Source organism: Schistocerca piceifrons, chromosome X, assembly GCF_021461385.2.
Source record: "Schistocerca piceifrons isolate TAMUIC-IGC-003096 chromosome X, iqSchPice1.1, whole genome shotgun sequence".
Taxonomy (NCBI): Eukaryota; Metazoa; Arthropoda; class Insecta; order Orthoptera; family Acrididae; genus Schistocerca; species Schistocerca piceifrons.
Genome location: NC_060149.1, coordinates 132,095,095 through 132,118,094, shown reverse-complemented (window position 1 = coordinate 132,118,094; position 23,000 = coordinate 132,095,095). Strand labels below are relative to the sequence as shown.

The following is a 23,000-nucleotide window of genomic DNA, read 5'->3' as shown; positions in this document are numbered from 1 at the left end:
ACAACAGAAAAACGATACGTACAACCAATCTAACGAAGGTAAAACACTAGCTGGTCAAAAATATCCACACATCCCTAACTAATACGAAATTGACCACTAGATGTCACGAAAAGCAGAGCAGCCGGTATAAAAAGGAGGCGGGGAATAGTGTGTTATCAGAAAAGAAGCAATAACGAAAGAATTGGTTGATTAGAAGAGTTCAGACTTCGAAAGTGGGCTAATTACTGTATGCCACCTGAATAACTAATCCTTCAGGAATATTTCAACCATTATAAACTCCAGGCCCCACAACCTTCTGTGATTTCGTATCCCGACGAATAGTGGACGCCATTCCTTCACAGATATTCAGACACCTCAGATTTCAAGCCGTCATCAAGGCGAATGGTGGACACTCCTCACATTTGTTTCCACTAATAGGTGTCCAGGTACTTTTGATCAGGTAGTGTACCCACATTCTCAGTGCACTACAGTAGAGTGTGCTGTGTCATCAATCATGAACAGGACAATATGGCATTTGGACACAGTTTAATCTGTCAACATGCCTTGGAGGCCATTTTATTCATATATCATGGACACATTGTCACTTCACGGGGGGGGGGGGGGGGAGGGGGGGCAGATAATTAGCACGGGAAGTGCCCACCAAACTGACGTTCACCACAGTGACGGTATTCATTCAGCCTCTATCGTCAGACATAAAACATTGAATATTTGCCCTATAGTCACTGCCTGATGTCAAATGCACTGGTTAATGGCCGCTACCTACAAATTATGTCTGGTAATTATCCCTGGGAGAATGCAACAGAAATGCGTGTTGCCCTTTTGGAGGCAGCTACGATGGCTATACACGACTATCCCCATACAATCAATTTGGCGTCCATCACAAACAACACTACAAACCCACAGGCAGATTCATGGACACATAAGTTAGGCAAGGGAACACCTGGAATTGAAACTGTATCAATGGTGCCAGGTTCTCTTCACCAAAGAGTGCACAATTTTTCTGACACCTGACGATCGTGGTAAAAGAGGGTAGAGATACTAGCGCACATCTGAGGTATGTAACTCCATGGGTTCAGCAGGGAGGTGGGTCAGTAATTTTTTGGGGTGGTATCGTGAAAGAATGTCAGACGCATCTCATCTCTGAAACTTCCTGGCAGATTAAAACTGTGTGCCGGACCGAGCCTCGAACTTTGCACCTTTGCCTTCCACGGGCAAGTGCTCTACCGACTGAGCTACCCAAACACGACTCACGACCCTTCCTTACAGCTTCAGTTCTGCCAGTAGGAGTCAGTCTGTAGAGCACTTGCCCGCGAAAGGCAGAGGTCCCGATTTCGAGTCTCGGTCTGGCACACAGTTTTAATCTTCCAGGAAGTTTCATATTAGCGCACACTCCGCTGCAGAGAGAAAATTTCATTCTGGCGCCCCATCTCTAACGAAGATAAAGGGAGAGTGTAGCAGTATCGGTACAAAATCCTCCAACCTATTGTCTTGTCCTCTAGTCAACAGTCCACCAATTGTTCGTCCTTTGTTGAGCAGATGGTTCCTGATCACTATCATTGTGTCAATTTCCTCTCCAAACACGACTGTGTAAATATCGGTAGTTCGAGATATCAGCCAATGGAGGAGGTTGCTTGCTGGTAGTATCAGTTTGATCACAGCTAATATTAGTTAGTATTAGTGTAACTAGTACCAGTTTGTAGTGTCCATGCATTGCGACTTCATCCCAACACCACACAAACCACTGATGCTGCATGGTGGCCAGTATGGTGAAGAAGGCAGCATATAATACGGGCATATATGTGCACCACTGCCACTATCTACACGGGATGAAACTAGTACACAAGCTTTGAGTATACTCAACAGCAACAGATTACATGATGTAGTAATCGACTCTGAGGCTCAGAATGAATAATCTAGCAGCCAAGAAAAGGTTCATATAAACCATTAATAACAGAAATCAAAATGACTAGTTACGATGTACAGAAGATTAAGCTAAGGCTAGTGTTAGAGCTTAAGACAAGCAGGAGCTTAGTGGCAGATTAATAATGGCAAACTTACCCCATGTGGTAAGCAATCTACCCCCACATAAGATGGGACAAACAGGTTGGAAACCTCGACCCTCACGTATTCCAATACTAAGAACAATGAAAAAATCCCACCAGAAAGCAAGAGAAACATCACCTACCTAGTTACAACCCACATCAAATCTCTACAGAACATAGGTAAACTCTATCAAACGCTCGAAGTGCTGGACGAATACAAAATCAAGTTAACAGTACTACAACAAACCCAGTTTACAGAGGAGAGTACAGCAGAGCGCAAAGCACGCCGTATCTTCAAGGGAAAACCGGATGAAAGAGTAATAAACACAATCCCGCGCTTGGGGATTGGGTTCACTGCACAACACAAGACGGCTGAAAATATTTTAGAGTTCACTTTACCCAACGAAACGATTTCCGCACTATCCTCCAGGTCTTGTAACGTACTATACACAATAGTAAACTTCCACACACCCACAAACGATGCCAAATAAAAAGATGTGGAAGACCTACAAGGAAGGCCAAAACCTGGAAGAGCCCACAGCACATGCTTGGCGAATACCAGATAGTTCATGCAACGATTGAACAGCGATACCACAAGAAAGTACACAATGTCAAGGATTTGCGAGAAGACAATATAGACATTGATCACTATCCCTCACTTGTCGAGACTAACCTGCGGTCCTTAAGAAGAATACCAAATCGCCAAAGTAGCCATAAGGTATCCAGGTTCAGCACCCTGCGACTGTATGATGAAGACTGTGATTTTCAGGGTACCTAAGGAAATAAACATAGAAGGATGGCCTTCCCTACAAAAGGTTTTGGTTGATGCCGCCCAAGAAATTGTCTCCACCTCATCCAATCCTGTGGTGGATTACAGAATGCGATCAGGCCATAGAAGAAAGACATTTAGCTTGAACCAGCGTAAGAATGAATCCAATTATGAAGCCTTCTTCATCCAAAGAAAAACAACAGAAAACATAATCTGCAGAGCAAAGAGAAGTTATTTCAGGACCCTGGTGCAACAGGCAGACAAGAACTTTCGGAGAAATAGCTCAAGAAATCGGTACAACGGAACCAAGAAGCAGACGACCAAGCACACAGCTCCTACTATACTTTTCCACTGGACCGATAAGAAGCACCAGCTGAATAACAAGAAATACACCAACGTCCTTGTGAACTATTTCAAGAAGATCTTCAACACAACAGAACCTAAACAAAGGCTCATCTTCCATGAGTCTTCCACCAGGAACCCTGATTCTCAACCACACACCAGAGTAGAAACAGAGGATATCATCAAGGGTCTCAAGAACAAAAAAGCCTGTTTTGAAGATGACGTCGTAGCAGAAATGTGGAAACACACAGATGAACAGTCCTTGCAGGGTATCGATCAGATCACATGGGGTATACGGACAACAGAGATCCTGCCAGAAGTATGGACGCCTGTTGTAATTCATCCATTGCACAAGACAGGAAATAAGGCAGGCCTCAGCATTTACAGAATTATCTCCTTATTACTGATTACCTACAAGATCTTCTCAGCAGCCCGCTGACTATGCTCACTAGCCAGGTAGACCAACGATTACATAAACACCAGGTGGCGTCTGCATCAACAGATTCTGCTCAGAATATATATAAAATGTTGAGGCAGTCCTCACCTACAACAGCCGAGGTGGGTATTCCTAGGCTATTGTCCTAGTAGGTTTCCAGAAGGCATGTGAGTCTGTAGATAGCGGAAACCTTTTCTTCAGATTGCAGGAACTTGGCGTGGATGAGAAGACCCTTAAACTAGTCCAGGCCACCCTGAAGAACACAACTTCCAAGGGTAACTTTAGAGGTGAGCTGTCCATGAGTTTCCCCACCAGAACAGGAGTCAGAGGAGGCCACGATCTCCTGCATTCTATTCAACTGCGTCCAAGAGATAATCACCAAAGAATGGACGACAATGCTACCACTAGGAGCTGGACTGAAGCTAAGGTACAAGAAAGATAACCTCGACATACCATGCCTAGCTTTTGCCAGTGACCTTATGTTACTAGTCCGTGGCGCTCTGTCACGCCAAGAGGCCTGTGTTAGATTCCCAGCTGGGTCGGAGGTTTTCTCCGCTCAGGGACTGGGTGTTGTGTTGTCCTCATTATCATTTCATCATCACCAGTGGAAGGCAACGGGAAACCACCACTGGAATCACTTCCCTTGAAGCTCATGCGGTGGACCTCTCTGACGAGGCATCCCCCATGACAAGACCTGCCGTAAGGCAGAACAGAAAGTTTAGTTTATCTTACTAGCGAACAATATATAAGACCTGGAGAATAGTGAGGAAATCCTTTCATTAGGTGAACTCTACAATATGTTCAAGCATATACAGGAGGCTTCTTACAACTTACAGGGCCTTTACAGAACAGCACTTAAGATCAGTTTCAAGATCAACATCCAGAGGTTTGAATTCATGTCCAACATCAAGAAAGCTCCCTCTACAATTCCATTAGAAGACATCATCACAAGATAAGTATCTGCAGTCAAGTACCCAGGAGAGTGGCACTCTGCAAACCAGTACGAGAAAATAGCCATAGATACCAGATGCACGAAGTTACAAGGGAGACGTAGCTACTCATCCAAGTGCCTCTGCAAGAAACTCAGGCACCGACGCTACAACTCAATAGTAAAACTCTGTTCTGTATGCCTTGCCTGCCTCGTCTTGGTCAAGAAGGGCCCACACAGGTTTACCGACAGTGGTAGCAAACATTATACATGAGAAATTCGCTTCCGAAAGATATGGAATCGTGTATTTGCACAATGTGATTTCCCTTAAACTGATGCAAGGCTTTGAATAGAACATGTATGGGTGGCAGAGACATCGTCTCCAAATGGTAAAACGTATTAGTTTCTCTGTTTGTAGAGAGTGCTGCTGCTCCGCAACTGTATACTGTAGGGGGCGTTCCAAAACAGACAAGCCGGAGGCATAATTACAGAAACCAGTACCTGTATGTTAGAAGTATTGAGCCTGGCCGTTGAGACACTTGTCCCACTGTGACATAAGGCGGTGAATGGCTGTATCTTAAAATTCCCGGGGCTGCGATGTTAACCAGTTCTGCGTGTATAGCTCGACGTCGTCGTCCGAGGTGAATCGTTTGCCCCTCAGAGCCTTTTTAAGGGGACCAAAAATGCCGTAATCACAGGGAGAGAGGTGCGGACTGTGTGGAGGGTGGCCAAGAATCTCCCATTTGAATTTCTGTAAGAGTGCCGCGACTATGTTGGCCGTATGAGGCTTTGCATTGTCATTTCGCAGAATGACAGCACGGGTGACATTCCCTGGTCGTTTTGATCTGATCGCTTGGCGAAAGGTGGTCATGATTTGTGAGTAACGCTGGGCATTCGCTGCTGTCCTGTGCCGCAGCAAGTGTCAGAATGTTTCACAAAGAATAACGGCAGGATAATGGCAGCAATCATGTAACTCGTTTGTAACTCATTAACAGCATCAGCTCTCTGTGTGGTCTGCATTTTAACTGCAGTCACTGCAGCTATCGTTCGCTAATTTGGCAGTAAGCAACGTCTTAACGGCGCACAGCCTGGAACCACCGCATACTACTGGTGTCAATGGCCCGTAAATGGGCGGTGGACACAGGACTGGGCATAGTATAGGCTGCTCAGCTTGGACGGTTGCTGTTAAATAGTATCGTCCTTGGTTCCTGGGTGTGCTCAAAACAACCCTGTCGACATATCTCTTTTCTGTAATGGTGATGATACTAGCAATGGGAGAGAGTGCACACTGGCCCAATCTGAATTTTGCCATATCTCCGTGAAGGTCAAATCACCCCTCCTCCTCCCCGCTGCCACACTACTCTAGGCCACTTGGAAGATGTAAAAAAGGTACGAAATTAAAAAATGGGTGCTCTTATTGAGCTTGAACGCTCACCCAGCTTGTACATTTGCTAGAACGATTCTCTGTTAGTATATGTCACGTTCAGCCATGCCAACTCTACACATGTCATGCCCCCCTATGGTTTGTGACCCAAATGGCTGCCTTTACCCCACCACCAATTCAAAATTGTTGTGGCACTGCAGTCGCTTACCTCCAACAATTATCGAAGAATGCTTGCAAAAGGATTCTTCATTCCTGTTCTGTTCATTGCAGTGAAAGGATAATCATCATGAAGTGTAAGCAGTAGAGATCTGCCACCACCAGACACGATAAAAGAAGAAAAGTCACACACAAAATTGAATGTAAGTATTAACAAATTCCTCATTGTTCATTATTATTTTTCATTGTACATGTATCTTTTCGCAAATACTTACATTTTTTTCCATAGTATTGGAACAGAAATCAACACTGCCTGTTAGATCAGGAGAGACAATTTTTCGACTTTCTATTACACTATATGATCAAAACTATCCGGACACCGCCATAACATACGTTTTTCATATTAGGTGCATTGTGCTGCCACCTACTGCCAGGTACTCCATATCAGCGACCTCAGTAGTCATTAGACATCGTGAGACCGCAGAATGGGGCGCTCCGCGGAACTCACAGACTTCGAACGTGGTCAGGTGGTTGCGTGTCACTTGTGTCATACGTCTGTCTGTACGCGAGATTTACACACTCCTAAAAATCCCTAGGTCCACTGTTTCCGATGTGATAGTGAAGTGGAAACGTGAAGGGACACATACAGCAAAAAAGCGTACAGGCCGACCTCATCTGTTGACTGACAGAGACCGCCGACAGCTGAAGAGGGTCGTAACGTGTAATGCCGAACGACGACTTGCTTGGTGTATGAAGCATAAACATTGAACGAATGAACAGTGAAAAAACGTTGTGTGGTGTGACGAATCACGGAACACAATGTGGCGATCCGATGGCAGGGTGTGGGTATGGCGAATGCCCGCCGAACGTCATCTGCCAGCGCGTGTAGTGCCAACAACAAAATACGGAGGCGGTGGTGTTATGGTGTGGTCGTGTTTTTCATGGACGGGGCTTGCACCCCTTGTTGTTTTGCGTGGCACGATCACAGCACAGGCCGTCATTGGTGTTTTAAGCACCTTCTTGATTCCCACAGTTGAAGAGCAATTCGGGGATGACGATTGCAGCTTTCAACACGATCGAGCACCGGTTCATAATGCACGGCCTGTGGCAGAATGGTTACACGACAATAAAATGCATGTAATGGATTGGCCTGCCCAAAATCCTGACATGAATCCTATAGGACACCTTTGGGATGTTTTGGAAAGCCGGCTTCGTGCCAGGCCTCACCGACCGACATCGATACCTCTCCACAGTGCAGCACTCCGTGAAGAATGGGCTGCCGTTCCCCAAGAAACCTTCCAGCACCTGAGTGAACGTATGCCTGCGAGAGTGGAGGGCGTCAGGAACTTATAAGTCACTTTCAGCCAGGTGTCCGGATACTTTTGATCACATAGTGTACTTGCACTGCCACCGCTCAGCGAGCAGAAATCAACCCTTGATATTTCTGACGAGGACACACGGCTGTTCCAGTTTCCAATGTCTGCATCACCATCATAACTTGTCGAACCGCAGCTTCATGGTTCCAATGTACTGCTATTCGTCATGACTTATAATTTGACTGCCAGTGGATCGGAACCTGTAAATATAGATACAGAGCCAGATACTGACTGCCATGTAGTAATATACATCTTTTCTCTGGTGGAGTGCCATGAGCTGCATGGTAAGATGAATGCTCAGATGGCGACAGAGTAAGACCCATACCTCCTTCTCCAGACATTCACGCTCATCGAGAGGTATGGAGCTGCAACACTCAAGGTAGCACCTGGGGACTCTTGAGTGTATTTACATCATCAAACTTGTTGAACATATTACTCTTCCTATAGCTTTGTTTGCAATATAGGGGGAATTTGGAGACGGTAAGAAACAATTATTTGGGAAACATGCAGTGGGTTTGATGTAGAAAAAAAGAATGATCGATTTTTTAACCGTTGTGATTAACAGTGTATGAAAAATATGTATTACAAAACTTCTAAAAATTGTTTTATTTGCGCACCCATCTTGTAATTTAGAACAATGTAGAAAGTTGTGCACAGCTTATAGCTCAGTGAGTAAGGTAACTGGACATGATTATACAAAACATAGAGTAGTCTCATTGCTATCCTCACCCAATCACTATAACTTGTAATCCAGGAAGAAAAGCGGCAGGAAATTCAGAACATTTAACATAGTTTGCCTATTTAAAAAATAACTGTAGCATTGTCGTCACAGTGCACATAATCCCAGGGTCAATCGACGGCTGGAATTTGAGTATATTAATGTTAACATTGTAATATCTCAGAATGATCAAATGAACATGTTAGGCAAAATATACGATCTTCAGAGAGAAGTAAGTGGCGCTGAATAATAAAATTAGAAAGCTAAAAACTGGTCATAATATGCAAATGTATGTCACAATTAAAAGTTACAAGTCTCAACTTCATCAGAGCAATACTTTGGTTAAAATCGACGTTTTAATGAAAAATTTAAGCCGCTAAATAGTAGACACAGAAAGATGAAAATTCGATTTAGCCTCAGTTTCACGTAAGAACATTAAATACGTACATCAATACGCTATCTTTATTAGTTTTCAAATTATTTACTAGTAACCAAATTTGGAACGAAAATGTCTTTATTCGTGGTAGATTGTGATTTGCATTTGTAATAGAAAGTTCTCATTGCAGCACTCTATTACATTCATGAAATAATACAGCTGTACTAGGTTTCGAAACTGCATTGTAAATAACAGTGGTTACAAGGAATCTTAAACAGGCAGTTCAAAGGTCATGTTTTACTGTCAGTTCCTTTCTAAAAATTCTAGCTGTCAAAGTTTAAATGCGGTCCAACTAAAACTTTTCAGTAACTAAAGCAAACTTAACTCTATTTATATGAATATTAATAAGACTGTAAATTGTTAAACGACAGAGCTCTTGATTAATACATGCCCGAGAAAAGGACCATTTAGATACTGCAATAGGTGCCTAGAGCGATTGATAGCAGATGTTCTGTTTGGCGGTCCGCTGCGCCCCTGTATAAATACAGAGAGGCAGTGGCACACTTCGCACCGAGACACCACACTGTCCGCGTCCGCGTCAGTCAAACGCCATCATGCATTGTACCTCGGGTAACGTCATAGCTTGATACACTTTAATGCGTTTTCGGTAAAATTAGGAAGTGAACTCGCGAGGACTGTACACTGTCCTGGCTCGGTTAAATTTCATGCAAGTAACTGTTTGCTGCCGTCCGTAATGTTGACAAAACCGCGTGGCAAGTGGCGAGATTATTTTCCACTTTCAAGGCGAGCAATTAACTTGTGGTGATTATGAGTCAGGATGATAGACCATTTTACTTGCAACTTCCCTTGGAGGTCGCCTCTGATCTGTTACTTTTATTTATAGTCACAATTCCTGATCCCGCTGAGTAAACACCAAGAGGGAAAATTTTCTTTCACTGCGCAGAAAGAGTACTGTGGACTTGCTGACTGTAAATTATGGTCAGTATATTCTCCATCGCTCTCTGGCTGACCTTAAAAATAGTTTTCAGGCTCTTGTAGACAGCAAAGGTATGTGGAACGCACTGACAGACAATTTAAGAGTCTTTTCATAACGACATAACGACCATTGGATTTTACCTGCGCCCCCCCCCCCCCCCCCATATGGTCATATGGTTCATCAGCCGGTAAACTGAACTGTGAAAGTGATCGGTGCAAAGCAGGGGACTCGATAGGCACTAACAGGATACCGAAATGAAATATTTCGAAACCATTGGGAGGACAGTGTTGAGGTTTGCTCGCGAGTGTAGAAACTAAACTGTGAATGTTAGCCACAGTAGACTTGAACGCGACGGAAGGAGATAAGAGGACGGCCCTACACCGGGGCTAGAAGCAGACGGTGCATCACCGCGGAGCTGCGTCAACCTGCAAGTTACCAGCAAGCTACTCCGCGCTCTCACCGATGCCCAGGCCTTCCTGGAGCTACTGCAGAAGTCAGAAGTTGAAATTAACGAGAATGCTTCTGTCAAAGTACGAGGGCAATTCAATAAGTAATGCAACACATTTTTTTTCTCGGCCAATTTTGGTTGGAAAACCGGAAATTTCTTGTGGAATATTTTCAAACATTCCCGCTTCGTCTCGTATAGTTTCATTGACTTCCGACAGGTGGCAGCGCTGTACAGAGCTGTTAAAATGGCGTCTGTAACGGATGTGCGTTGCAAACAACGGGCAGTGATCGAGTTTCTTTTGGCGGAAAACCAGGGCATCTCAGATATTCATAGGCGCTTGCAGAATGTCTACGGTGATCTGGCAGTGGACAAAAGCACGGTGAGTCGTTGGGCAAAGCGTGTGTCATCATTGCCGCAAGGTCAAGCAAGACTGTCTGATCTCCCGCGTGCGGGCCGGCCGTGCACAGCTGTGACTCCTGCAATGGCGGAGCGTGCGAACACACTCGTTCGAGATGATCGACGGATCACCATCAAACAACTCAGTGCTCAACTTGACATCTCTGTTGGTAGTGCTGTCACAATTGTTCACCAGTTGGGATATTCAAAGGTTTGTTCCTGCTGGGTCCCTCGTTGTCTAACCGAACACCATAAAGAGCAAAGGAGAACCATCTGTGCGGAATTGCTTGCTCGTCTTGTGGCTGAGGGTGACAATTTCTTGTCAAAGATTGTTACACGCGATGAAACATGGGTTCATCACTTCGAACCTGAAACAAAACGGCAATCAATGGAGTGGCGCCACACCCACTCCCCTACCAGAAAAAGTTTAAAGCCATACCCTCAGCCGGTAAAGTCATGGTTACAGTCTTCTGGGACGCTGAAGGGGTTATTCTGTTCGATGTCCTTCCCCATGGTCAAACGATCAACTCTGAAGTGTATTGTGCTACTCTTCAGAAATTGAAGAAACGACTTCAGCGTGTTCGTAGGCACAAAAATCTGAACTAACTTCTCCTTCATGACAACGCAAGACCTCACACAAGTCTTCGCACCCGAGAGGAGCTCATAAAACTTCAGTGGACTGTTCTTCCTCATGCACCCTACAGCCCCGATCTCGCACCGTCGGATTTCCATATGTTTGGCCCAATGAAGGACGCAATCCGTGGGAGGCACTACGCGGATGATGAAGAAGTTATTGATGCAGTACGACGTTGGCTCCGACATCGACCAGTGGAATGGTACCGTGCAGGCATACAGGCCCTCATTTCAAGGTGGCGTAAGGCCGTAGCATTGAATGGAGATTACGTTGAAAAATAGTGTTGTGTAGCTAAAAGATTGGGGAATAACCTGGTGTATTTCAATGCTGAATAAAACAACCTCTGTTTCAGAAAAAAAAATGTGTTGCATTACTTATTGAACTGCCCTCGTAATAAATCCAGAATCTGAAGGTGATTTGTCAACAGTATTACTGCGAAATTAGAACCAATTTCTGATGATGATATAATTGAAGATGAAGTCAAAAAAATTATAATTACAGAGTTATCAAATAATGTAACTGAGATAAATATTTCTGAAATTCATCCAATTCAGGGACTGCTAGAAACTCCTTTAAAACCAGTTGAAATACCAAGTGGCGACATAGAGAAACCAAACTGGATGCAGTTACTATTTTCAAAACTTGAATCTTATCATAAAGAACTGAACAACAAGATGGAATCCAGTAGTAAACAGTTAAGTAGTAATTAAAAAGTAAATGTTGAAATGAACTCAAAACTGAATAGTTTAAACAATAAAATTGATTCTAACCACAATGATCTGCAAGTCTAATTAGGGCAACAGCTTACTAAACTGCCGGTAGCGTTCTCGCTTCCCACACCCGGGTTCGATTCCCGGTGGGGTCAGGGATTTTCTCTGCCTCGTGATGACTGGGTGTTGTGTGCTGTCCTTAGGTTAGTTAGGTTTAAGTAGTTCTAAGTTCTAGAGTACTGATGACCATAGATGTTAAGTCCCATAGTGCTCAGAGCCATTTGAACAATTTTTTACTAAACAGCATAGTATTTTCAAAACCGAAACTGGTAAAATTCGTAAAGATTTTAAAGACACAGATGATCTTAGGAAAGGGAGGTTGTCAGAAAGAATAGGCAATGAATCCAAACTTTGCTCTAATCGGTTTGAGGAAGTAACAAATAAAGTAAACGCTTGACAGAAGGATATTAAGAAAGTAAAATCTGATTGCGTGAAACTGTATAGGGAAGTTGATAAAAAATTTTCTGACAGAGTGGAGGCAGTAGAATTAAAAGTAGAAAATCTAAATACTATTATTACTAACATAGAAAATAGGGTAACCTCTGGTAGCTCTTGTTAATACTACTGTAGAGCATTTTGCTTCAGTTGGCGCAGATTTTATCGGATGGCGTCAGTTTTTACGTTTTGATCCAGACAAAAAAATTCACCTGTTAGAGTTCTGGAATGATTTTAAGGATGCTTTACCAAATGCATTGTCAAAACATGAGACAATTTCTTTCATAAGAAGTCATATATCAGGAGATACTTTGCGATGGTCAGCTGACGTAATGATTAGATGAACAACTCTTTCTGAATTTAAAACTGCCTTTCGTAATGAGTACTGGTCACACAACAAACAAAACGATGTTTGAGAGAATTTTGGAGTGGTAAAAAGTTTACTCCAGATCACGAATCAGTTACCAAGTTCTCCAGAAAGTGGGTTTCACGGTTGTCACATCTGACGGAAAAAAATTAAACCAGTAATGATGATCATGGGACTAGAAGGTAAGCTGCCTTGGTTTTGGCAGAAAAGAATCATTTCCGCACCTAGAAATAACGTGGATAGGTTTATAGAGTATCTCGAGCGAGTGGAAAGGGTAGCTGCTGTTGAGTAGCAGGTGCGGAACAATACTAGGTAATAACACACTAAGGCTCCAAACAAACTGGTAAAAGCATGCGTATTCAAATACAGAGATTTGTAAAAAGGCAGAATACGGAGCTGCGGTCGGCAACGCCTATATAAGACAAGTGTCTAGCGCAGTTGTTAGATCGGTTACTGCTGCTACTATGGCAGGTTATCAAGATTTCAGTGTCCTTGAACGTGGTGTTATAGTCGGCGCAAGAGCGATGGGACGCAGGATCTCCGAGGTAGCGATGAACTGGGGATTTTCCAGTACGACCATTTCACGGGACCAATGACGACTGAAGAGAATCGTTCAACGTGACAGAAGCGCAACCCTTCCACAAACTGCTGCAGATTTCAATGCTGGGCCACCAGCAAGTGTCAGCGAAACATAATCGATATGGGCTTTCGGAGGTGACGGCCCACTCGTGTAGCCTTGATGACTGCACGACTCATAGCTTTACGCCTTGCCTGGGCCCGTCAACACCGACATTGGACTGTTGATGACTGGAAACATGTTGCCTGATCGGACGAGTCTCGTTTCAAATTGTATCGAGCGGATGGACGTGTACGGGTATGGAGACAACCTCATAAATCCACGGACCCTGCATGTCATCAGGGGACTGCGCAAGCTGGTGGAGGCTCTGTAATGGTGTGGGGCGTGTGCAGCTGGAGTGATATGGGACTCCTCATACGTCTAGATTCGACTCTGACAGGTGACACGTACGTAAGCATCCTATCTGATCACCTGCATTCATTCATGTCATTGTGCATTCCGACGGACTTGGGCAATTCCAGCAGGACATTGCGACACCACACACGTCCAGAATTCTACAGAGTGAATTAAAAATATCTGGGATGCCTTGCAATGTGTTGTTTAGAAGAGATCTCCGGAAGGCATATTCCAGGAGGGGGAAATGTTCAAGCGCCTATATATATTGGGAGAATTCTTGGGTGCGCTTGAATCAAATATTTGTTAATAAATACACATTAAGCTTTCTTCCGTTTATGCTGTTGGTTCGATACAATTTATCGCATTAGTTTTCCCATTACTGGCTCGAAGCCTTTCACGATTGGTGGACATATGTTGGAGCTTGTCTCCTGATTCTTAGTAAGTCGAGGAGAGTCCGACATATCTATTAAGCGTGGCAAGAATGCCTACCTATTTGGTAACAGTATACTTCATAGGTAACAAAATCAGAGCTACTTGAATCTAACCCATCTCAAAAGAGCCCATTCACATCCATCTACAGTATACAATTTGAGTGCACGTGTTCTGCTACAAACCACAGGATATCTTTGTTACCCTTGAATATCTTAATCGGTACATACAATTTGAGTGTATTAAAGAAAAGAGTGTGAGAAAAAATTGCACCTGAATTTCCAGAATGAGGGATCCGTAGTATTCAGGGTTGTGTGTCTAGCACTGTATCTGTTTCCTCTGAAGTTCATCAGCCACACGTCGTAGCCGTCATCTGCAAGTAGGTACCCTGCAACAGCAACCAGTTTACTGGATAAGATTTCGAGGAAACTTAAGTTTTCTACACTTTGAGAATGATTTTAATGGTTGTGTGATAGTTCAAGCAACACTTAATAACAAACATTGTTCCATTACACTTTTATAACAACTGGTATTGTCAAATATTTTATTGAATTATAGCCACACTGGGGAAGGATCATAAATACTTCAATGGCAAAATGATGACAATGAGTGCCCTAAAGTGTCTTTAGAAACTTGCTTATGTTTTCCGGAACACAATACCCGTGGAGATGTGATGCTGTTGGCATTTGAACAAATACATTCTGAATAAAGAATATACTCTTGTGAAACCTCAACAAAATGTCAGTCAGTTGCCCCAAGAAACTTTGTGTCTGTGAGGAAAAACCGAATTAATGTTTGAACAACTGACCTTATGCTATTGTAAACGCAATTAGCCCAACTCAGCTATTTTGTGTGTGCATGTGACAGTTTATTGTGGGAGCCGCCAGATCCTATCCTGGACCTAATGCTGGTGGATCCGCCTCCAGATGTTGCCCCAGATGTAATGTGGGTGGATCCACCTCTGAACCGTACCCAGACGTAACGTGGGTAGATCCATCATTGGACGTAATCCCAGATGGATCCATTTGTGAATCCTATGTTAAACCTATTCCAGGCAGTGTGGGCTCCGTGAGAATTCGACACATGCACCCATAAAATAGAATAAATTGAGTATGCGTTTTTACAACAGGATAAAGCCAGTTCCTCAAACACAGTTTCCATCTGTTACATGTATTCTGGATCATTTAGCATGAACCAGGCATCAACTCACGCTGAAATAACTATATTAGTACTTGGTGTATCCTCCACAGTCGGCAATACAGGCACTGACTCTAGCATCCAAGTAATCATACAGATGGAGAATACTGTACTCGGATAAGTTAGCCACATCCGCTTGACCTGTTCATGTCGTTCTGTAAGATTGTAGACAAGTCCAGAGATTGTGCTGACCAGGGAAATTACTGCACGTCTTGCAGTGTACATTGACTTTCATGGGCAGTTTGTGGGCGAGCGTTATCATGTTGCAACAACGCATCACCTTCCTGTTGTAAGAACGGCAAAAGAACACGTCTAATAACATTTTCCACATACCGAATGCTGGTTAGCGTTTCCTCCAGAACCACCAAAGGTGAACAAGAGCTGTAGCTTATCGCACCCCAGACCATAAGGCCTGGGGTGGGACCAACGTGTCTTAGACGAATATATTCTATGAGACAGGGCTCACCTGGCCTACGTCTACGAGCAAACGACTATCACTGTATTGCAACCAACTTACCCTTTGAATCATCATTCTTTGCGTTCTTTTGTCGACCACCGTTCGAGTCAGCAGATGAATCTACACTGAAACGAGGTCACTGGAATACAAATCTGTGCCCATTTCCTACTGAAATGAGTCTGCAGTAACTGTGGAGCAAAAACTTTCGACCTTCCTGTGGCAATGACAGCCTCTTAATGCAAGTGTTTCGGTGACTTTAAAATAAGTTTCTCGTTAGCAGATGCAAAACGGTCTCTCCTGGATCAAGAGCTGTAATTCTTCCAAGTGCGAACGGCTCCACTGCAATAGGGAAGCCCCTATGAGAACCATTGATTAGCTATGGTTGCCCCTGCCTTTCCCTCTCGGCAGTGGTAATTCACCCGCGAGGTCAGGGAGAGCGTGGGACGGAGCTCAGCTCTCCGGTTCCTCCACGTGAATATCAGTGTCCTCGCAACGGTAAAATCACCTTTGGAAAGGGAGAGTGCCCGCCGATCCAATAGCTATGCAGCCACTTTCTTTGAATTCGACCAATTATTTGTGTGAACAGTAGCTTGAACGGATTGAGAGAATGGCTTAGTCAGTTTCTGATGGTGTGCAGTAGCATGTGGCTAAGGTTCCGAGTCCACTGTTGACAGCTTCCGAATGATTTCGGGTTCAAATTCAGCTTTTCGGTCACAGATAGGCTTTCCAGAACATTTACTCGTACTTGAATCTGTGGTCTGCATTTGTGTGAACGCGTCACACTGGGCAACTGGCTTCTTAAGGCCCGATACAAAAGAAATAGCGAACACTAGAGGTTGCATAGCTTTGAAAGCTTCTTTAGCTTCATCGTAGGGTATATATCTCGTAAGTTTCAACTCCTGAATTTTCTTTTCCTCGTTATAAACCCCACACTTCCTGCTCCATACTGGATGATCTCCAGAGCATTTTATACATTTTGGAGGAAGTGTACAAGAATTGGCCGATTCGTGAGCTGGGCCTCCACAGTTCCCAAACGTAGCCCTTGCTTTACAGGCGATAATGGGATGACCAAATCTTTGATATTTGAAGCACAGCATTGGGTTGGGAACGAAGATCGAACCTTACGACAGATATAGCCTGCAAAAATATTTTCATGGTAATTGCAGAGGATTGAACTTTAGAATAAACGTTGCAGTTTTTTCCAATGTACCACTGACTCCTCGCATATAGTTCTGCCCTTCCATACTCCAATATTTTTCCATTCTTCTCGCAACTTCTCAGGGTTCATCTCCATTATATTGTAGCAGGCAACCATGCCTTCACATAAGTTAAGGGTGTTATGCAACCGGCCGCAACATGGTAGTCACCTAAGCCCTTCCATCCCAGAAGCTTAAATACTTGGTCCGACATGGTAGTTTCAATTAGAAGTCCTCCATAACGAAGTTGTTCAACACTTTTTAAAGAACCAGCAATACCTTCCAATGCCTTGTGAATACAGAAAGGGGAGATTAAAGGTTACCCTACTCTCTTGATTACAATGAAAGTGTTATGGCAAATTACTGCCCTGTTAGTGTAATTCTGAAACTTTTTTTTCAGGTGGACTGGCCAACTGAGCTCTCTTTGTTGCGTGGGTGTAGGTACTCCCTGACAGTACACCCTTCCTGTCAGGAGAAGATTGGAACTGAGGTCGCTCCATAGCGATCCCACGAAGCACTAGGGAAACAAATGTCGATCTAGACAGAGCTCCATCTGCCTGAGCAAGTCTTGTACAACTAGAGGCTGTCATGTGACCCAGAGATTGCCCGCTAGAGTCTGTTTCACCTCAGCACCCAATCACCTCAGCACCCAATCACCTCAACACTCATTCACCTCATCAGCAGGTAGCACAAACGAGGTTGACGTCTTTTTCTTTTTAAAGAGGCATGAACCTTCCTCATGGTCCAGGTGGTGAGACTGAGGCCTCTGGTCTCTGAAACGCACAATGTTCCACTGTTGCACCTAACCATGGTCCCTGAAGTACGCCCAGAAGTTACAGTAGAAGAGGTACGTCGGCGCCAGCCAGTTCCCAGATCAGGAAAACTGGGGTCGCCCTAGCCATACCCAACCACTGCTGGAGGAGCTCGTAGGGTAAAACACAGCCCTCCCTTCCCTAAGTTGCGGGACACTCTTCGTCAGGCCCCTCCGTCGAGACCTGTCAGGTTTGGGTGACCATGACAGTAGCTATGCTACCGCTGGCATAGCCCTTAGCGTCGCTGAGTCATGCAAACTCTCCCACCTGCCAGTAAAACTGCCTACGATAAAGCGGTGTCCCCCATGATGGTCTAGCTTAAAGGGATGCAGGTGGTCCGTAGTAATATTCACGTAGTCCATAGCTGTCCTTGTGCCTTCGAGTACTAAACAGGTACCATGGAAGCCCAGGTGAATTTCTCTCATAAGCTATGGAAGTGGTATGTGATGACAGCACATTATATAGTTCGTTCTTTTCTGAAAGAGTGTCTGCAGCTCGTGAACTGGCGTTGCTGCCTCTGGATCACGGGGTCCAGGGTTAGAGTCCCGGCCGGGAAATTTTCTCTGCCCGTGGACTGGGTGTTTGTGTTGTCCTCATCATTTCATCATCATCATCATTTGTTAGAGTGACTAGACTGGATTGTGAAAAGAAAATGGACTGTGTAAAATTTGGGACTTTGTACGGGCGCTGATGACCGTGCAGTTGAGCTCCCCACAAACCAAACACCATCATCTAAAAGAGTTCTTCAATATGTCCGACTCGACTGTGCCCTGCATCCCCCCACCTTTCTTTCAAAATACTGCCCCTGCCGGCCTGCGCCCGAGGCACAGTCCACGTTTCGAGCAGCCGTTCGTTTGAACGAGTTCCAACAAGACCACAGACCTGGGATAACAATAAACGTGTTTCACTCGATCAAGCAAGACGCTTCCAGAGTTCACAGTCCAGTTTCGATGTTCTCACGCCTATTACAGTCGTAACTGACGATATCGTTGGGTCAAAACTGGAGCACTGTGAAGCCCCGTGTTCAACAATGTACACTGAACGGTATGCTCGTAAACACCAGCTTTGGTCGTCAGATCTGCCTCAGATAGCCACCTATCCTGTTTTACAGAGCGCGCAAGCCTCCGACCTTCATGTTCTGTGATGATGTATGACAGGACGTAGCCAAAGAGAGAGGGGGGGGGGGACACCATGGGGTCCAGAGCCCCCTTATCACTAAACTGAAATTACACATGAACTACTTGCTATGGGGTGAAATTGAAAGATGTAAGGGGCGAGCAAAAAGTTTCTGTTTGAGGGAGCTACTGCAGCGTATATGCAACATGGCGCTACTCCGATTCCGGTATGTAAGCACCGACATGTAGGTGAGGAATTATTATGGCATTCGTGTCTTTCCGACTTGCATGTGGTAAACATGGAAACGTTACCTATGGCGAAGTTATTACCCAATGCATCCAAATCGGACCAACGTGCTGGTTTTCTTTTCTTGGCTGCCGAAGGACTAGTAGACACGCAGCGGAGAACGAAGAATGTGTATGGAGCAGGAAATGTGTATCGAAAAGCATCGTTCTGAAATGACTGACAAGGGGTGCCTCTACTTCATGATAACGCACTTTCCCATATCGCAAATGTCGTAACGCAGAAGTTACAACTCCAGTGGGAGACACTCGAGCACCCGCCCTATAGTCCTGATCTCTCCGCATGCGATTATCACGCCTTGGCCCCTTCAGAAAAGCCTTGGCGGGTCACAATTCCTGTCCTATGTGCAGCAGGCAGTTACGGACTTTTTTTTCGTTTAAACAATACAGAGTAGCCCACCACCTGGGTTACTAAGGTGGGCCGTGTGCTACTTAAGACAAGTAACAAGTCAGGCAGCATGTAGGTCTCTTAGCCGTCATGGCTTCTCACAAGTTAAATTAGCTTGGCAAGCACCCATTCCGTTGCCCGTCCCTGCCACGAGGAGGCGGACCTATTTCTTATATTTCTGCCCTGGTTGTTGCTCTGCGTGTTGGTGCACTATATAATACAGTAAGTGATGTTTGAATTCAGCATAATTAATAAAAGCAATATAATTATACAAAATTATTGGCAGAGAAATTTCTAGAATATATGATGTCAACTACATCCAAGTTCTCACTCATGCGATTCCAGAATGCAAGGCTGTTTATGTGCCCTAAGGTTTAACAGAAATAGATTTCTCTATATGAGATTGTCAATGAAATTAAAATTCACATGAAACATAAAAGCAGTATGAATATATACATACGATAATGTAACTTTAAGATAAAGTTTCAAAGCTATTAGAAATAACTGAAGCCCAAATTCTTGCATAGACAATTTTAGATACAGGAAATATTCAAGTAGCTAAAGTTAAACATAACAAAATTCCTCTATTCAAAATTTTAAAATTTTACAAATTTAATTTAGAGATAAGATAGCATTACAAATCAGCAATGGTTAGAGACAAGAGGTTACCAAAGTTAGGATGATTAAAAAAAATTGTACTATGTACAAAAGAAAATAAATGTAGACAATGAATTTTTGAAATGTGTGGTGTCACCTGAAACCTAGTTCTCAGTCATGCGATTCCAGAGTACAGAGGATGTGTATGTGCCTTGAAGTGGAACACAGATTTCTCTACATTAGATTATAAATGAGGATTCAAATTTCGCATAAATAATAAAAACAATATGAATATTAACATATAACAATCTCGCATAGACAAGTATAGATACAAAAATATTCAGGTAGCTAGAAGTTGAACATACTCAATTCCTCTATGCATAATTTAAAAAGTTAATTTAAAGATGAGATATCATTGCAATACCAACAATTGTTTGAGACAATAGATTACCAAAGTGCAAACAACATGCTGAAAGTCATTGAATAAAACTAGAAGTAAATAAACACAATAAATGGTTCAGTATTACGTTGGAGAAGAAATCATAGGAATTCCATATGCGCAAAATCATAAGAATTCCATATGCGTAATATATCTTCAAAGTTTGAATGCACTAGAAAGATCCTTATTAGAATATCAAACGTTAAGTCTCGTAGAGACATAGAATATAACGATTCAAATGTGAAATTACTTAAGTTAATTGCAACTAAATCTAGTCCATCTGGCAAGTCAAGTAACAAGGTTGTGAGACAAGAGAGGGAACCTGCATTATATGTCAAATAATATGTCAAATGATATGTAAGCCAAAACAGGGAACCTGCATTATATGTCAAATGATATGCATCAATCAATCTTATGACTATGCCATTATACGTTTGACCCTTCTACAACTTCTGTGTCAATATTAGTCGGTATCTGTTCCAGTATAAGTGTCAGAGTCGGAACTTGTTGTGTTGTGGTACTGTTTCTATGTGTGTTCTTGTTCTGGCAGTAGGATGCTGATTTTTATACATTTCAAGCAAGGACTTCATCACGCAGCAGGACACAATGTTTTACGAAACGGGTATCTTCAGCCTGGTGCGACGGTGGGATGATTGCCTCATTGCCCACGGCGATTTTGCCTGCGTGACGTACCGATTCTGAATTGTAAGGCTTTCGAACGGAAAGTTTTTATCGACTTTTATATGTTTGATTTTCAATCATAGGACGATACGCACTACCGATAGTCAGCAAGGCCATCGACACATTTATGCTAACGTTCTATCGATAGCGCTCTCGGCGAAAGCCTATTAATGTACACTCCTGGAAATGGAAAAAAGAACACATTGACACCGGTGTGTCAGACCCACCATACTTGCTCCGGACACTGCGAGAGGGCTGTACAAGCAATGATCACACGCACGGCACAGCGGACACACCAGGAACCGCGGTGTTGGCCGTCGAATGGCGCTAGCTGCGCAGCATTTGTGCACCGCCGCCGTCAGTGTCAGCCAGTTTGCCGTGGCATACGGAGCTCCATCGCAGTCTTTAACACTGGTAGCATGCCGCGACAGCGTGGACGTGAACCGTATGTGCAGTTGACGGACTTTGAGCGAGGGCGTATAGTGGGCATGCGGGAGGCCGGGTGGACGTACCGCCGAATTGCTCAACACGTGGGGCGTGAGGTCTCCACAGTACATCGATGTTGTCGCCAGTGGTCGTCGGAAGGTGCACGTGCCCGTCGACCTGGGACCGGACCGCAGCGACGCACGGATGCACGCCAAGACCGTAGGATCCTACGCAGTGCCGTAGGGGACCGCACCGCCACTTCCCAGCAAATTAGGGACACTGTTGCTCCTGGGGTATTGGCGAGGACCATTCGCAACCGTCTCCATGAAGCTGGGCTACGGTCCCGCACACCGTTAGGCCGTCTTCCGCTCACGCCCCAACATCGTGCAGCCCGCCTCCAGTGGTGTCGCGACAGGCGTGAATGGAGGGACGAATGGAGACGTGTCGTCTTCAGCGATGAGAGTCGCTTCTGCCTTGGTGCCAATGATGGTCGTATGCGTGTTTGGCGCCGTGCAGGTCAGCGCCACAATCAGGACTGCATACGACCGAGGCACACAGGGCCAACACCCGGCATCATGGTGTGGGGAGCGATCTCCTACACTGGCCGTACACCACTGGTGATCGTCGAGGGGACACTGAATAGCGCACGGTACATCCAAACCGTCATCGAACCCATCGTTCTACCATTCCTAGACCGGCAAGGGAACTTGCTGTTCCAACAGGACAATGCACGTCCGCATGTATCCCGTGCCACCCAACGAGCTCTAGAAGGTGTAAGTCAACTACCCTGGCCAGCAAGATCTCCGGATCTGTCCCCCATTGAGCATGTTTGGGACTGGATGAAGCGTCGTCTCACGCGGTCTGCACGTCCAGCACGAACGCTGGTCCAACTGAGGCGCCAGGTGGAAATGGCATGGCAAGCCGTTCCACAGGACTACATCCAGCATCTCTACGATCGTCTCCATGGGAGAATAGCAGCCTGCATTGCTGCGAAAGGTGGATATACACTGTACTAGTGCCGACATTGTGCATGCTCTGTTGGCTGTGTCTATGTGCCTGTGGTTCTGTCAGTGTGATCATGTGATGTATCTGACCCCAGGAATGTGTCAATAAAGTTTCCCCTTCCTGGGACAATGAATTCACGGTGTTCATATTTCAATTTCCAGGAGTGTATGTGCTGCCATTTATTGTTTTTGCGTGTGTGCTGTTCGTTTTTAATTTCGGATAAATTTGTAACGAGAAAGAAAAGTAGAACTTCTTTTGATTCGTCCACTAGTGTTACGATAAGTTAAAAGCACGGACTCACTACCATAATAGTGTAATTACCTATCTACAGCAGTTTAATGTCAGCACTGGCGTTGTTATTTGGAGACTGGCAGAACTTTGGAGTTGCGATATTTCAATATTTCACAA

The 23,000-nt window shown here is 44.4% G+C and overlaps 1 protein-coding gene across 1 annotated transcript in view; it reads right to left on the bottom strand.

Annotated features, from left to right (window-relative positions):
* Window positions 1-23,000, bottom strand: part of LOC124722214 (lipase 1-like) — a 228,009-nt gene that overhangs the window by 167,288 nt on the left and 37,721 nt on the right. Inside the window, exon 3 of the mRNA XM_047247409.1 lies at window positions 14,250-14,364. Coding sequence (XP_047103365.1) covers window positions 14,250-14,364 — 115 coding nt within the window. The remainder of the gene's footprint in view (window positions 1-14,249; window positions 14,365-23,000) is intronic.